The sequence below is a fragment of the Pygocentrus nattereri genome, chromosome 3 (assembly GCF_015220715.1).
Source record: "Pygocentrus nattereri isolate fPygNat1 chromosome 3, fPygNat1.pri, whole genome shotgun sequence".
NCBI classification, from domain to species: Eukaryota; Metazoa; Chordata; class Actinopteri; order Characiformes; family Serrasalmidae; genus Pygocentrus; species Pygocentrus nattereri.
In genome coordinates this window covers 32,169,985-32,188,846 of record NC_051213.1, presented here as the reverse complement: position 1 = coordinate 32,188,846, position 18,862 = coordinate 32,169,985, and the positions used below count along the sequence as shown (strand labels likewise).

General features: G+C 36.9%; 1 protein-coding gene across 1 annotated transcript; it reads left to right on the top strand.

Annotated features, from left to right (window-relative positions):
* The first annotated feature begins 11,700 nt into the window (after positions 1–11,700).
* On the top strand, positions 11,701–16,351 carry si:ch211-198c19.1 (uncharacterized protein LOC100151013 homolog). Its single transcript, XM_037536741.1, has 2 exons — positions 11,701–11,823; positions 14,096–16,351. Exon 2 carries the CDS (start codon positions 14,102–14,104, stop codon positions 14,651–14,653), a length of 552 nt encoding a protein of 183 aa, XP_037392638.1. The 5' UTR covers positions 11,701–11,823; positions 14,096–14,101; the 3' UTR covers positions 14,654–16,351.
* The last annotated feature ends 2,511 nt before the right edge of the window (positions 16,352–18,862 follow it).

Sequence of the window (18,862 nt, the reverse complement as noted above, 5' to 3'; positions counted from 1 at the left end):
ATCACTCTGAGCCTCTTTCACAGTGAATGCTATTTCATTACAGCACTCCACTGTGCTGTTTGCCTTTGTCCTCTCCCTTTGCTTAGTTTTATAGTGGCTTTATTTGCCTACTGTATTTGAACCAAGCTCGTTTTACAACTTTCTTAGAAACATAAGGTCATCTCTGCCTGAAGGCTACATAATGTTGGTAACTGAAGTAGGAACAAGCTGTGGAATTGTGAAGTTTTATGAAAAGTTATCTGTAATACAGATGAGCTTTTCTGCCAGCATGGCTCCCTTCCCTGTCCCTGCCCCCACACCACTCCAAACATGCTCTGCACCCTTGCACAAGTCACACACCTCCTTCCCTGCCTTATCTTTATTTAACCTTGAGTCTGGAGATGGATTCCTTTGTCTGGGAGTCCTTCATTCTTCACTTGCACGCAGTTTTATATCCCATGTCGCGCACGTACACGTCCATTTCCGCCCCTCCAGCTATTCTTTCCTATCCAAGTAAATTTAGTTCAAAGCCTACATTCTAAGAGGAACAAATTGATATGTTTCCTCTTTTGGACAGTAGCATCAGACTCAGCTGAGAAAGTTATCCCTTAATCTAATGTTAAGAAGTGTGAGGAATGGCTTGAAAGAGCAGGGGTGGATGGAGAAGCTGAATCTTGATAGGATTCTTAGATCATTAAACTTGCAGAGTTTGATTGAGCGAGAGGAGCTGAAATCATTTCCCTTTCATCTGCTTTCCTCCCTCCATTTGATATGTGGAGATCTGAAATAGGCTCGTATATATTAATGTTTAGGGACTGCCATTTAAACCTAGCTTAAAATGCATGTAATGTTAAGTGTGGATTACCGTGGAGCAGTGGTATACAGTCGGATCTTTGAAGACTACTGAAAGATTGAAGCAAATAAATAAATAAACTCCGCTTTCACATATTTTTCATAAGATGTTCTGCTGATTTAATCCATCATCCATAGGGACTTTATAACACATGCTTTAGCTTTAAATTGCATTTTAAAAATAGTGATGAACAGCTTATGTCCATATTTTCAAAATGACCTGAGCTGTTTTATAAAGCAAACTGTATTATACTGATGATTATATTATGATTATATTATAATGATGAACTGTGACTATTACAGCTAGGCCTTCAGTTTGGACCATCTATTTCAAAAATGAGGACAAAAACTCTATGACACAGATAATGTCACTATTGCACCAGTGGGCTTTCTAATAGTATGCTAGAGCTATGCTAACACTGGTGTACATTTTTTTTACCTGTTCTAATAGGGTTGTAGTGCTTGAGTCCGGTATCCACTGCTGGTGTTCTCAGAACAATGGATTGATGACTCAAGAGTCCAGACCTTGACATCACTCATTTCTAAGACTGAACTTGTGTGGGAAAACAGCTGTAAGTTAAGTTGTTGAGGTTTCAGTGTAATTTTCTTTTAAATAAATTTTTTCTGACACTGGAACATTAATAAATCAAGGGTGGGACTGTGACTTTTGCACAGCATCTTATTCAGTTTGTTTTTGTTGCAATTTAATATGTAACATTTAATTCATGTCGTTTTTCCCTCATTTCCACCACATTCATGAATTGTTTGGCTTTCTCTATAGTGACATCAATGCATTGCTTATTTGAAAATGTTCCTCTGCTTCACAAAAAAGGAATTTGTGTTTTGCAGAATGTATTATGTCTTTAGTTTCATCCAGCTCATTTGTGTGGTTCTTAAATAATTGTCTATCTTATAAAGCCACCACATACCAGATGCATCACTTCCCACGGAGTCTGAAAATTCAAAAACCGTTGGTTTTAATGAAGGTACACCCACTGACTCTTTGCACTGTTCGGTTTCTTAGTGCATCACAGCATGCCACTCAGTACTTTGCCATTACTAATTTAAATTCAAGCCATATTGAAAACACAGAGAGCTATAGTAGATGACATATGGCTTAAGAATTACACAAACACTAATGGACCATTACCCCAGCTAACGTTAGGTGCCTGTTCTTTTTTCATGTCGTCTCCTTCGGCTTAAAAATAGCCAGTTTGTGAAAAGGTAAATCTTGCCAGATGTAATAAATTATGTCAAAAGTTTTATTTATTTTTTTATATGAGTGTATGAGTGGGTAAAAATTAACTTCAGCCTGAGGTTGCACTCTCACTGCACTGTTTCCTATGTGGTACAACTGTGCTTTGTCCTGTATCTGCTATGTTATGTGATGCAACGTGATGTAACAGGATGCTACACTGTGCACAGCCTTAAGATTCACATTAAAGTGTCAAAAATGGAACAACTGTTCATCACTTTAGTATTATGGCATTAAATTCCAAAAACTGTTTTATGATATATTGCCCAGTAATGAAACACAGCAGCTGAAAAAATGTTGTAAATATATGTGTAAAAATGTTACTTTATCCACAGGCTTTCTCTACATTCCATGATAATACAAAAACAACCCATGAAGAAATAAAAGGCATGCTTGTACGTTTTTGCAGCGGGGTCGATTCCCATCAGGTACATTCTGTGTCAGTTTGACTTTATGGATGAATCCATTACAATCTGTAATATGATCCAGATTCAGATTGACTGGCTGGCTGCCAGAGGCGTGTGTGCATGAGCTGACAGCAGATCACACAGTAATAGCTCGTAGGTTTTTACAGATCTAGACAGAGAGAACACTGAACATTCTGGTAGTAGCACTGTTTGTTCTGCAGTCCTGAGAGTGCTGCAGCTTTTACATTAACTCTGCTGCTGCTGATTGTTCACATACTGTATGTGTATCATATTGTTTACACTAGATACACTTATTGTCTTCATACATCAGGCAGCCTGTGCAGTTTCAAGTGGCTTTGAATTTCTTGCATAGTAAATAGAATACAAATATAATTCAATGTATTCAATTTAATCTTTTATAGGGATTCGAGGTCCAGCACATTCCAGTAACCCTAATAGTTTCCATCAAATGTCACTACATTTTTAAGGAGATTCCAAACAGTAATGAAAATATTCAGTTCAAATGGACCTTCAAACAGCAGAGTGAATAATGTAAGTGTAATTGGGTGTAATATACTGTAATTGGGTTTTACCTTTTATGTTTTTCTTTCAAGGGGCCCACTAAATAATTGTTTTCAGTATATTGTAACAATGTCATCATATAGCAGCATTGAATGTGCCTTAATATCCCTGCAACATGTTCATTTTTATCTGATAAAATGCCCATCTACTGGTCATCGCATGTCTTTTTAATGAATTTAATCAACTTCATTTTCATCTGATCAGTGTGTAGGGAAGATAAGGCCACTGCATAGGAACTGTGTGTAATGACATACAGTCACCGAGTTTACCTTCTCTGCGTTTGTGCCGTCTCCTCCCTAGTCACGCCTACCTATTAATGCTTTCAGCTGTGTTGTTTGTCACCCATTGTCTTCCTGGTGATTCCAGTGCTATTTTCAGTATTAGTAGCCCTCATGCTTCTCTGTCTCTTCATCTGTTCTCGTCACTGTCACTGTGTTTGATTCATGGTCTTCTTGTATTTCTTCTTGTATTTCTTTTCCTGTACGTTTAACCTCTTTCTGCAGGCCACCTAATGGCCATTCTGAAAGCAGAAAGGAAATTCTTTCAGTTAACATTATTAAACCAAAACATTTTCCCTGCAAGTCTGTTATTAGATTAACTAGGACACCGTTGGCTGTGTTGTGTTGTGACTTTGTTGTGTTGAGCTGCTAGTTTCTCCACGTCTCCACAGAGATCCCTGTGATAAAATGAACAGCACAAGTGCATTTTTCTTCATATCAAAAAATCATGTACAACTGCCACTATGAGCAATTTTATAAATGTTGGCATGCATTCTCACCTACGAAGATGAAAGTTACTATGCATTTCCATCTAAAAATATTCCATCAGTGTTACTGAGGGAAAATAAATGTGTAAAGCTGTATAAAGTGGTTAATAAATAGTTCAGCTCACTCCTTTACACTGCCTTTACTTAGGCACTAAGGCCCCATTTGCTAGCTTTTAGGAAGGCTTTGTGCATTTGGTGTACTGAGATTTTGAGCAGGTTTATATGACGTCATACTAAACTATTGTCATAACGCTACACAATTTTTTATGTAACAGATTGGATAATCTACATCAAACAGAATGTGCTATCATCAGGATTAGTGGAACATCGATATTGACAATGTAATCGCTGTAAGGTGAAGACAAACAACAGTGTCCTACATCTCTATACTGTGTCCTACATCTCTATACTGTGTCCTACATCTCTATACTGTGTCCTACATCTCTACTCTGTAGCCATACGACAGCTGCTAAAGTGATGTTAACACTGTCTCAAACACAAATGACATCAGCAAGTGTGATGGGCTAGTGTAGAATTTGAAACATGAATAAAGCATAAAATAACAATGTGAAGTCCACCCTACAGAGATCAATCATAGTCAGTTTAGGCAGAGAGTGCAGTAAATTCTGGCTTCCGTAACTGCTGCACCATTTAAGGTGAAATGGAAAAATTTAATAAGAAGCTGGCGAATAGGAAGACAGTTTCAGCATCACTTGTACCTAAAGCTCAAAGGAATGTCAGCTCATAGGAAACATGATAAATCCCCCAAATGTAGATGTTCGAAAATATTTGATTCCATTGCCTTGCAAATACAGTAAGTTTCACATTTTTACAAAGCCAATTTCACCTTGTGTAGTAAAATAGAATTATAAGTACCAAATTACAGAAAACTGATGAGGATAAAAAGAGTTACTTGCGCTCCAACTTCCCACATCTCTGCATGTTTTAGCTGTTTTGTTGAGCTGATGAGACATGTTTGCAAAGTTAAAGTGTGTGTGGATCACATTTCTATATGCTGAGCATTGTCAGTCAGTCGTACGACAGTGACAGTCAAATAGTCTTGAACACATTCCTCTCTGAAGTACAGAGTTTGGATGATACAGCTGGGTTGTTTTAAATCTCCAGCGTTTCAGTGCAGGTTTTTACTCCGTACTGGGTGACCACAATGTTTATTTTACAGTGTCTATTTAATCAGATGGTCAGTCAGATATTTAATGGATCTAGAAACCCACAATTTTAAAGTGTAATAAACAAATGTAAACAAAGTGCTGCTCAAACATGTAGATACTTGAGCCTTTATGGGTGCCCAACACTTTTATTTCCTGTAATAAAGTTCCTCTTAAAGCAAAATGAAAATGACAATCACATTAAGGATCTCTGCTCTGTCATTACCACAAAGTGCCCAGAAAAGCCCCAGCATTCGATTATTAATGGAAGTGCCTTCCAGTTCAAATGGCCCTTATTGGGAGAAAAGAAGAGAATTTCTAAGATAATCTAGAATTTTTACTTCCTCATCTTTACCACCAAATAGGACAGCTAGAAACTGTATACGTCGCTGTATGAGTTTAGTATGTACAGGATGATGAAGCATAAAATCACACGTATAAATTTTTCAAAACACCATCTTGCCCCACTGTCAGGGCGAAATGGTCCCTAAATAGGCTAAGAAGTCCCTCTGGTGAATCTTACATCAATTTGACATTTATAGAATGTATAATTCATGTGTCAAATCATGTCTAATCTTTGCATTTATCTAAAATGGTGTTATGAATCAAAACAAAAGTAGTGTATTTTAAAGGGAAATTGAGACATATCATATAAAGACATATCAATTAATGTCTTAATGATTCCACTTTATTTTAATAAGCTATAAAAAGACAACTTTTAGTAACACAGAAATACTTAAAATCTTCATTTTGTTTGTTAATTAATTATGTAATGATTGTATAGATTTATTTAATTGTAGTCTTGTCATTATCCATCCATCCATCCATCCATCCATCCATCCATTTTCCAAACCGCTTCTCCGTCAGGGTCGTGGGGGTCTTGTCATTATTATTATGATTATTATGATAATATTAGCTGCGCCATATGAGATGTTTTGATTAAAACTGAAAGAAGTAGCATTATTGAGTCAGGAAAAAAAAACAGTGGCCTGAAATAATCATTTGGAAGTCAAATGTTGGATCAAATTTTGAGAAGGTTTTCTGAATGACGTCATACATTTTTACATAGTAATGTCATATGCACAGGCTCAAAAAGAAGGTCCTGCTTAATGTTTTGGTCAATATTATATTGATGAAGATATGATCACTCTAGGTGATTCACTTATGTTCTCCGAACACACCCTCTCAGTCATCAGATTCATCTGCTTGGAGGTGTCCAGAGTACAACTGATGTTATCAATTGTTCCACTGCATGTTGCTTGTAATTACACATTTCCACCAGAGAGGTCTCCAAACCCGAAAAAAAAATACATAGTGCAGCTTTAAAGCAAAGTAAAGCAATAGCGTTTGATGTTAACAATTTGTTAGAAAAAACAAGTCCGTTTTGAATGTACAATCCCAATTCCAATGAAGTTGGGACGTTGTGTAAAACATAAATGAAAACAGAATACGATCATTTGCAAATCCTTTTCAACCTATATTCAATTGAATACACTACAAAGACCAGATACACTGCTCAAAAAATAAAGGGAACACTTAAACAACACAATATGACTCCAAGTAAATCAAACCTCTGTGAAATCAAACTGTCCACTTAGGAAGCAACACTGACTGACAATCAATTTCACAGCTGTTTTGCAAATGGAATAGACAACAGGTGGAAATTATTAGCAATTAGCAAGACACACTCAATAAAGGAGTGGTTCTGCAGGTGGGGACCACAGACCACTTCTCAGTACCTTTCTGCTTTCTGACTGATGTTTTGGTCACTTTTGAATGTTGGTGGTGCTTTCACTCTCGTGGTAGCACGAGACGGACTCTACAACCCACACAAGTGGCTCAGGTAGTGCAGCTCATCCAGGATGGCACATCAATGCGAGCTGTAGCAAGAAGGTTTGCTGTGTCTGTCAGCGTAGTGTCCAGAGGCTGGAGGCGCTACCAGGAGACAGGCCAGTACACCAGGTGACGTGGAGGAGGCCGTAGGAGGGCAACAACCCAGCAGCAGGACCGCTACCTCCACCTTTGTGCAAGGAGGAACAGGAGGAGCACTGCCAGAGATTGCTATTAATAGCTGGTAAATACATGGGACTTCTGTAGCCATGGTACAGTGAGGTTTAAATGGTATAACTGGTGCAAGTTTAACTAAATAGAGAAGCAAATTTGCAATTTCATTTTATTAACTGTGCAGATTGAGTGTTTTGCTGGAGCAGTTTGGGTCCACTTGTAACTGCAAATCAATACAAAGTTGGCCTTTTCCAGGATGATGGAATACCCCCGTCCACAGGAAACAAGGGACGATTGAATGGTTTGGTGACTATGAAAATGATGTAAATTCTGCGCAATGGCTTTTCAGTCACCAGCTCTCAACCCAGCTGAACGCCTGTGGGACATTTTGAGCTGACATGTTAGACAGCGCTCTTCACCATCATGAAGATGAAGACTAATCATTACCTACATGAATACCAATTATGGGAATGTTTTTTTTTGGCAGAATGGTGTTGCATTAATGTGACCCATATACAATTCACTGGAAACACTAAAGATTCTTCTTTTAGTGTTTGCGGTAATTTAATATTTATACAGATCTGGTTTCAATATAGATCCTTTCAGTTCCAAACAACATGTTTCCTCTTGACTCCCTTATTATTTATTACATCCCTTCTACAACATGTCAGTGGATTGACATCTGGACAAAGTATGAAATATTTAATACAAATACGCCTCAGAATGATAATGTTAATGTTTATGATGAAGTTGCGCATATAGTTTACAGGCTTTCTATAATAGGTCTAAATTGTTTGGTCTTATTTCTGATACAAGCAGTATCATACCCATGAGAAAATCATATCTTGGTGTAATTAATAACCATAATTCATCATAGTAATCAAAGCATATTTTCCTTATATTGCACACCACTAGAAGTCTTTCTCAGTCCTCAAAATCTTCTGCTTTTAAAGCAAATTTGATTGCTTACATCGTCCTTATCCCAGCATGCAGACTAACATGCTATCTGTACAATATTGCAAATCATGGCAGGTATGGATCAATGGATGAAGAAGCTGGATGCAGTAACAAAAATAACCAGCATCTGTGGCAATAAAGCTATAATTCAGTTATTGTAGTAATCCTAGTTATTGTATTTGCCATTATTGGGTTTAGCTTTTGCATTCCAGCAATATTAAATGCTAGGTATTAGTAGCAAAACAGTAGTGCCATATTGCAGACTGGAGATATGTACAAAAAGTAAAAAGCTGCTAAGATATCTAAAATTAATTAGTGGATTATTTGTGAAAGATTATAATTGAAAAGTTGCGCTGTTTAAGAAACCAGAAGGAAGAAGGAACAGGTGTGAGTAATCAGCCAATTACCTGACTTCTTATCACAGTTTACCCTCTTTGTCCAGAGGGTAAACTGTGACGACTGTGTGAAGAAAAAATGTCTCTTGTCTGGTGCTCACTAAACTCCTCCTGAGATCTACTGAGCCTCAAGACCTTCTAGGCCTTCAGAGAATCAGAGAAGTCCTAATGATATCTGTGAACAAAAGAAATGTATGCACTGTAATCATGCTTATTTAAACTCTCAGGTTTTGTAGTAATACTCTTATATCAGAGTTTAAGAATTCTTAATTCTTAATGGAATGCATTTTGAAAAGATTGTGTAAGACTGATCACTCTGTGCAGCTTTATGGCAGGACCCTTTACTGAAGTAAAAATAGTAAAACTGCTACAAGGAAACAAATATTTTAATATGTGTGTTACAAGCTTCAAATAAAACATGGAAGATCTTAAACAAGATCAAAATTTCTATTTTTAATCCAGAATTGACAAAAAATGCTGTCAGCCTAGTTAAGCTTAACTCAACAATTCTACTATCCATGTAAAAACAGATTTTAATGTTAAACTTTTTTTTTTCCTTCAGGTGTTTTTGATAAATAAGATCAAATGTTTTCAATCTGGGTTGCAACTGAAAATGTCAGGTACCTTGATCTCCAAAAGGAACATTGTAGACCACTTCCACAATAATATATCAAGAATTTTGCAAAGAACATAAAGTTAAGAAAAGCAACATTTCAAAACGACATCATTAATATTTAAGAGGCCTTGAATTTAAACATTTACTGAAAGATTCATGGTAAAACATATAATGTAATATAAGGTTTTTTGACTTACAAGCCTCAAAATTCATTATTTAAGATTATTATTATTGTTTAAATAGTTAACCCAGAGCAGAAAAGTGAATATACACCATTGCTAACTTGGTACTAACATAACATAGCAAATCCCATAGGTATTAGCAGAAATGTGTCTTATTACAAGTGATAATTTGATAAGCATAGGCACTTAAAAGTGAAGATTTCTACATTAAAGCCCTGTCTACTTTTTTTTTTTTTTTTTTAACTTACTTATTTATCTATTTATTTTTATTTAGTTGTCTGTTTATTTACTTATTTTATTTGTTTTTTCTCTTTTTTTAATTTATTTGATTTTTTTTTTTTTTTTTTTTCTATTTATTTATTTACTTACTTAATTATCATTTTTATGATTTTTTTTTTTTTTTTTTTTTCTCTCTCCTCCCTTCTTCTCTTTCTTTCCTGTCCTCTTTTTTATTGCCTGTCAGGCCTGGCCAAACAAATAAAATAAAAACTTTAACAAGAATAGGCTTTAGTAACCTATAGAGCTTTTTCTTGTGAAAACAAATATGTTTGGTACATCAGTACATTCGGATTACCATTCCGATTGCAAAAATGGCCAGACATGACAGGTTAAAAAAAAAAAAAAAAAAAAAAAAAAAGCCCTGTCTACTCATTGATTAGTAATTTTCTTCTAACTATAATTTACAGTTTCTGTGATGTTTTTCCAGTGAACTGGCAAAGAAAGAAAACTGTCGGTCTTCATTTATGAGAAGGTGATAGTACAGCAGTTAGCTAGTACAGCAGTTAGCTAGTTAGCTACAGGGTATGGATATAACATGTTCAAATATCAGATACAGTGTGTTCATAACCTACCAGTCAGAAGAGGAAAGCCTGAGTTCATGAAACATCAGCAGCAAAATATAATTAGATGTCTAAAACTCTACATTTATTTTAGTGGATATGATTAGGTTAGCCCTGCGATGGACTGGCGACCTGTCCAGGGTGTAACCTGCCTTCCGCCCGATGACCGCTGGGATAGGCTCCAGCACCCCCCTGCGACCCTGACGGAGAAATGGCTTAGAAAATGGATGGATGGATGGATGATTAGGTTAAATCGAGTCATACTTTTTCTATCAGCAGAAGGTATAGAAAGTTATTGCTTTGGTACAGTCCTGCCACACTTGGAGAACGAGGCCTGGAGGATCTAACAGAGTGTGACCCTCGAGAACTGTCTACATATGCCAGAGGAACCAAATCAAAGAAACCACCATACAACAGAAGCAGCTGTGCTGCTGTGGAGAATACCCGAGCAAGCAAGTCGATGTAAGAGGTGAGATGAGGAAATAAATAAATAACGACTGCAAAACGGAACGGAATAATTTGGTGTTAAATCTTTGCAAATGAAATGCAAATGCCTGCCCTCCTTTCACTCTCTCTCTCTCTCTCTCTCTCTCTCTCTCTCTCTCTCTCTCTCTCTCTCTCTCTCTCTCTCTCTCTCTCTCTCTCTCTCTGCCATCCCTCAGTGTTGGACTTGTTTGCAATGCAGGGATCATTTAAAAGTCTAATTTATTTCTAATGAAGTGGGGAGGCTTTGGTATGATGCTGTGAGTTGGAAAGAGCTGACAGCAGAGAGAAAAGCCATGTTCCTCTGTTAGAGAAGCAAAGTACAGCAGCTTAACAAGCAGTCTTTCTCTTGCCCTCAGGATACAGTCATATCTCTCTTTGCTAAAACACAAAAAAAGAGGAATAAGTGTTGAATTTTATTCAGCACAAATGGATTGATTAAGAAATGTACAGCACTGTAGATTTGTATAAAATATTAGTGCATCATAATGCGAATGCTTGTTTCTGTGTTTTTCTTTATCTAACCTTTGTTTTTGGCCAAAACGTCAACAACATGTCCATAACTTTGTTGATTTAAACAAAAGCACATTCTCTTGTACACTTTTCCATGAGCTGTTACATGGGTTGAATTAGACATTTTTAATGGTACTCAAACATATCTGCATTATTAAATGCTTAAGAGATAGACAAAGTCATTCAGTGTGGTGTCACGTGAAATGCTCTGTTGTAGAGAAACTTATTATATCACAGAATGTTCTTACATAAAAGATTGTGACTACACTGCCTAACGCCTGAGACATTGTTTCATGATTTCTGAGTGTATTGCCCAAAACATGCTTATTTACATTGCACTTAAAATCTTAGAAGACATGTCATTTTGGAGAGTAAATAAAGTGGATATAGTTTCACAACTGAAATTGCATTTGAATAATACATTACAATTGACTTATAAACATTGCAGCCCCTGGTTCCTATCACCACCACAGTAAAGAAATCAGTGTCTCACTATAATGCACCTTTTCATGTTAAACCACTTTAAATGATTTTGTTTTCATCTCACTGATTGAATTCTAGAAATTTTTATTGACGTTTTTATTATTTGTGGAATTTCCCTTTAAGTGCAATAAAACACAATGAAACCGAGAAAAGGTAATAAGTGAAGTGAACCTCGCAGCTTTTACCACATCCTGTGTGGTCGTGGGCAAATAAGTGTGAAGAGTACGTGACCCTTTCACTTCGCATGCATCTGCTGTGCTTGCATTCCCTACAAATCCTGTAGCGCTCACTGAGGATCCTCTGAATGCTCACTCAATCTTCCAGTTGCCTGCTGAATCTCTGAGGTAAGGCACATGACTGTAATGCCTGATAGAGCGCTATTACATGCAAATTTGTTGCATTTATTCAATTCGGGTTCACTTCCCTGGTATCAAAAGTTCCACCCCATCCTTTGGAGAGCATTTATGAGATGCAGGCAGCTTAATATCACAAAGACACTGGTTAATTAGATCAAGTTAAAGTGTCAGCAATGTTAAAATTTAAATGTGTTGTGCCTTCGAGGAGCTGTTCATTATCATCTGTCAGAAGCAAACAATAGAAGATTCACTGAAGTAAACCGAAGCTTACAAGCAAAGGAGAACCCCTTTAAAAGAGTCACTAAAACATCATGAACTGTAGTGGCACCTTTTGCTTTGCTGTGTTCCGTGAGATGTTTTTAAAAGCACCGGTTTGTAGACTATGCCGTTTCAAATGTATAGATAAATGCATGTACAAACCTCAATGTGTGTATGATAGGTTATAGGAAAAAAACAACAGAAAGCAGTGACTAATACACTCTTTTTTACCTGTTTCAAAATGAAGGAAGAACAAAGTCACAATATTTGATATTTAACCTTTGGACAATGTCTTATTTATGTATGTTTTTAATGCTAATTGCAAACACTGTAACACCAGTATTTTTGGCAAAAGTAGTGTGTGATATACCTGTTAAACGTCTTCCTAAGGTATTAGTTTCACTTATATGCCACAAACATGTGCCAATAAAGCAACATACAAACAGCAGGAAATATGCTTAGCTTAACCCATTCACCTTAGCAAGCCCTCACCTCCTCATCTATATATAAATCAACATTTTAACGGCATTCTTTGAAGCTGTGTGTTTTATTTGTGACAGAGAACACAGTTTTTACCTAAGTTAATTTATCATTTATACCTACAGTTATTTTAAAAGTGGAATTGTGTAAATATTAGAATTTATAACATAGTTAGGTCAGATAGAGTTGGTATTTGTATGGGCACTTGGTATTTGTGGATGCCTGAGCATCAGGTACAGGACTGGAATCAGAGGGGAAAATCTGGTATGCATTTCAAATTTGATGCATGTAGCATGTTGGAACAGGAGCATGCTTAATAATCAAGCTGACTGTTTTGCCATTGTTCCATTTTACAAGCTTTCAGCTGCGCATGCCAGGTCTCTGTTGTCATATTTAGTGCATTATAGTACACCATATGTTTTTAGCGGGAGACGGGTCTTTGTCATGTTAAAATAAGCATGGACATCCCTGAAACAGACGTCACGCAAAAGTCATGGACATTAATAAACCCCCAAATTATGGCATGATACTTTTGACTTGGAGAACATGATGCCCTTTATTTCCGTAAATAATCTGAAAGGTTGATTCTCTTTGGAACATAATACACATTTCCAATGAGGAATCAGTCCATTTCAGATGAGCTCAAGCCCAAAGAAGTCAGTGGCATTTCTGGGCATTGCTGACATACAGTTTCCACTGTGCATAGTACAATCTTAACCTGCTTTTGTGGGTGTGGGTGCAGTGGAGAGTTATGTTTATTGACAATTGTTTGTCAAGTATTCTCAATCCCATGCAATGATATCCATCATAGAAATATGCTGGTTTTTAATGCAGTGCATTGTGAGGGATCGGAAGGTACAGGTACAGTTGTGGTTTTTGCCCTTGTCCTTTATACACACAGGGAGTCTTTTGATGTTAATATGCACTATAAAGGTTGAAATTTCATTATATGTAAACTCTTGGGTTATTTGCTGATGCCTTAACCTATCCTTGTACACTGCCATCTGTTTTTATTTGCATTTCACATTATGTTCTGACCTTTTGGAATTGAGGTTTGTATGAATAGAATTTGTATATATATTTGTTTGCTTTCTGAATGTCTGTTGTATTAGAATGTCACAGTCATATTCATGTTGTGTATCAACTAATGCTGATCTGATCTTTGTGCTTTCATCGATAATACAGGCACACAATGTAGGTAAGATATGATAGGCAACTAATTGATCATTTTGTTCTTAGTGAGTGCATATGTGCATATGTTTTGGAAAGAAATAAGTAACCTGAGTCATCCACAAATTGTGGATAATATGTTTGTGGTGTAAACAGAATGCGATTAGGAAACAAAGGATCAGGCTTGTTTTAGTGAATACCCAATTCTTTAAAATATGCCTGGATTGGCAATCACTAGACCAATGGAATATCTACTTGAAGTAAAATCCTGTTACATCGCATTGCCTGTTACCTTATAAAGTTATCGACTAGCAGTGCTATGGGTGCTTGATATGATGTTCTCCTTGAACAGACTTACATGATGAGACACTGTCGCTTCCTGAGACTCATCCTGCTGACGGCTTTGGTGATCTTTTCATCATTGAAGACATTAAACTCAGTGGAGGAGCTGGAGAAGACCCATTTTGGCACACCACCCCCTAGACACGGTCTTGTGCTGCTCGTGTGGTATGTGAATAATTGCATTGACAACAACATGGTGGCTCTCTGTGACCCCACAGAAGGAGCTTATGGCTTCCACGAATTCAAGAATAGAGGGCCAAGCACCCTGCTCCCAAAGCTGAAGGATAAGATGTATGGCTACTTCACCTTAGGAAACCTTCATTACAAACATGCCACTGACCTGCCCTATGAAGTCAGGAAATATTACAATCCACATGATCTAAAGAGTAACATGGACAGAGTGATTGTCAAGTATAACAAAAACAAGAACACAATTGAGGAGGTGTACATATCAGAGCACTATAAGAAGTCAAAGACGTATCTTCTTGGTCCAAAACTCATTGAAGAATTAAGACAACAGGCAGCTTTTCGTATTGTTCCTGAAGCCTTTAGCGAGATGAACATTTAAAATAAAGTTTGGCATTTATTGTTATGAGAAAATGATTTCTATTGATTCTATTGATTGTATTTGCTACTTAACTTCCTGAGTAACACTTTATTTATAGGTTACTTACATAGGGACTTTGTAGCACATGCATAATCATTAACATTGTATGACGTACTTGTAAAACAATACTTGAATATTGATAAAGACAGTTTGTGTTATTAAGTAAATTACATTGTTTTGGCATGAAGGCCCTGAAGCTATGAAAGATTTTGATACCCTTGAACGTATCATTTTCATACATAATTATTCAAATATACATATATGCACATATGAATATACATATGCGTGCACACACAAACATTCTGTACATTTATAAAAAATCTTTAAAAACAACATTACTCAGATAAATATAAAATTTCCTTGTCTGTATTTCTACAAGAGAAGGAAAAAAATAATTTGCTTGCTTGTAAATGTACTTAAGCTTCAAAAATAAAGTCCTTCGAGCTTCCACAATTATATATTTTTCCGGTTCCAGTAGTCTCTAATGATGCCTCATCACAGTATAAATAATAAGATGCTTATGCATGTGTTTTGTAGTCCCTGTGAAGGTTTGTCTTTAGATAAAGTAATACACTGTCCTGTAAAACTGCTGCCCAGACTGACATAAGCTGTTAGTTTCTGTTTACCGTGATTGTGTCTGAGCCAACTTTCAGTTCTCAACATCACATCTGTTTTCCCATATTTAGCCACTTCCCTTTTTCACTCTTTCTATGTGGCCACCCTAACTGAACGTTCATCCTGCTGATCACAGGCAGCTGAACACTTCAGGGCTAAAGGTGGAAGCTTTTCTGCATTTCTCCAGTTTTACAAATGCTGTTGCATTTCCCATGACGGGTGTTCCACCTCAATTGTTCCAGTCAATCATCAACCCATTATGGTGGTAATTATAATGATGTTTAAGTTCGGAATGAAAGCTGCTCTCGGAAACAAGAATAAAAATTCTAACATATTTGCCAAGAAAGCAAATTAGCTTGTGCCATATGTGCAGAAGTCACATGAGAAAAATATACAACAATGTATAGGAATAATACTTAGTAATGGGTGACAAATATACTCTAAACAATATATAATGCAGCGAATTGCCATTTGTGTTTTGAAGAAAAGGCTTTGCTTCAACAGCCAGCCCTTCATATTATCAAAATATAAATTATTAGGTCAAGTACTGGGTTACAATAGCACAGAAGGTGCAAAACCTGCATAGTTCATTCCAGATAAAAGGCAGAACAAAGGATCTTGCTTGTAAATAGAGTGCAACTGATTGTATAATATGATATTGTATAATATAAAACAACAATTATATGTGAATAAGGGGTCACTTGTAACAAACGGGCCTATTAGAAACGCTTTCAAGCTGGCAGGACTCAGGTACACAATGTAAATTACAACAGTCAAAGGCTGATAGAAATCTTTAGCATATGGCACATTATAATGAACTTGTTTAGATTTATGTTGAGGTAGAAAGCAAATCACTTTTAATCATGTGACTAACAGAGTGTTTGTATTTCCTCTTTGGTGAAGTTATTCTGTGGTTAACAGTAATCTAAGTAATGAGTATGGTTGGTGAAGATGTATTGCTATAATGTTGTTAAAGAGCTATTTGTGTGGTAAAAGATCTGCAGTCAATAAAGAGGACAACTTATTGTGGTGTCAGAGCTGTGAGTGATGTGAGAAGCTTGTTGTTTTGGGGGGTGCAGGGGGGGTGTGAGGTTGGAGGGGTTGCATGTGTACATATATATATATAAACATATGCTTGTTGGTGTGGTGAGTGGGTGTGTGGGTGTGTGTGTGAGTGCATGTATATATATATGTGTATATATGGGGGGTGCGTGAGGTTGGAGGGGTTGCATGTATATATGTGTGTGTGTGTGTGTGTGTGTGTGTGTGTGTGTGTGTGTGTGTGTGTGTGTGTGTGTGTGTGTATATATATATATATATATATATATATATGTATATATATATATGCGTGTATATGTGTGTGTGCTGTCGGAACAAAACCTCGGTATCTCCAAAATAGTAACTTTACAGGAGAAGGAAAAAACCTACTTTGCTTTTAATGTAAGTCAATGGAACCGGACATATTTCTAAGCAGTTTTGGGCTATTTCTTTTGACCCATTCATCATGAAAGTTTGACACAATATAAAGGACAAAAGGTATTTTCAAATGATCTAAAAAAAACATATACAGTGGGTTGCAAAAGTATTCAGCCCCCTTGAACTTTTCAACCTTTTGCCACATTTCAGGCTTCAAACATAAAGATATGAAATTGTAATTTTTTGTGAAGAATCAACAACAAGTGGGACACAATTGTGAAGTGGAACGAAATTTATTGGATATTTTAAACTTTTTTTAGAAATAAAAAACTGAAAAGTGGGGCGTGCAATATTATTCGGCCCCTTTACTTTCAGTGCAGCAAACTCACTCCAGAAGTTCAGTGAGGATCTCTGAATGATCCAATGTTGACCTAAATGACTGATGATGATAAATAGAATCCACCTGTGTGTAATCAAGTCTCCGTATAAATGCACCTGCTCTGTGATAGTCTCAGAGTTCTGTTTAAAGCGCAGAGAGCATCATGAAGACCAAGGAACACACCAGGCAGGTCCGAGATACTGTTGTGGAGAGGTTTAAAGCCGGATTTGGATAGAAAAAGATTTCCCAAGCTTTAAACATCTCAAGGAGCACTGTGCAAGCGATCATATTGAAATGGAAGGAGCATCAGACCACTGCAAATCTACCAAGACCCGGCCGTCCCTCTAAACTTTCAGCTCAAACAAGGAGAAGACTGATCATAGATGCAGCCAAGAGGCCCATGATCACTCTGGATGAACTGCAGAGATCTACAGCTGAGGTGGGAGACTTTGTCCATAGGACAACGATCAGTGGTACACTGCACAAATCTGGGCTTTATGGAAGAGTGGCAAGAAAAAGCCATTTCTCAAAGATATCCATAAAAAGTCTCATTTAATGTTTGCCACAAGCCACCTGGGAGACACACCAAACATGTGGAAGAAGGTGCTCTGGTCAGATGAAACCCAAAATCGAACTTATGTTTGGCGTAAAAGCAATACAGCTCATCACCCTGAACACACCATCCCCACTGTCAAACATGGTGGTGGCAGCATCATGGTTTGGGCCTACTTTTCTTCAGCAGGGACAGGGAAGATGGTTAATATTGATGGGAAGATGGATGGAGCCAAATACAGGACCATTCTGGAAGAAAACCTGTTGGAGTCTGCAAAAGACCTGAGACTGGGACGGAGATTTATCTTCCAACAAGACAATGATCCAAAACATAAAGCAACATCTACAATGGAATGGTTCACAAATAAACGTATCCAGGTGTTAGAATGGCCAAGTCAAAGTCCAGACCTGAATCCAATCGAGAATCTGTGGAAAGAGCTGAAAACTGCTGTTCACAAACGCTCTCCATCCAACTTCACTGAGCTCGAGCTGTTTTGCAAGGAAGAATGGGCAAAAATTTCAGTCTCTCGATGTGCAAGACTGACAGAGACGTACCCCAAGCCACTTGCAGCTGTAATCACAGCAAAAGGTGGCGCTACAAAGTATTAAAGCAAGGGGGCTGAATAATATTGCACGCCCCACTTTTCAGTTTTTTATTTCTAAAAAAAGTTTAAAATATCCAACAAATTTCGTTCCACTTCACGATTGTGTCCCACTTGTTGTTGACTCTTCACAAAAAATGTCAATTTCATATCTTTATGTTTGAAGCCTGAAATGTGGCAAAAGGTTGAAAAGTTCAAGGGGGCTGAATACTTTTGCAACCCACTGTATGTATGTATATACACATACATATATATACACATACATATATATATATATATATATATATATATATATATATATATATATATATATATATATATATATATATATATATATATATATGATTTGCAGTTAACTCATCAAAACTACTATAAATATCACATATGTTACAAATAATACAGATAAAAATAGACAATAGTACTACATACAGAAATAAGATTAGTCCTAATAATTTGCACTATCTGCCTATCCTGTGTGGTCTGATGCTGGTGCTTCTTCTGCCTTGTTTGAATGCCCACTGTTCGCCAGCCTTCCGGACCAGTTCGACAACCTTGGAGCTTCTCGCTGTCCAACACTCTGCAAACCCCACCTGCATTAACTGACCT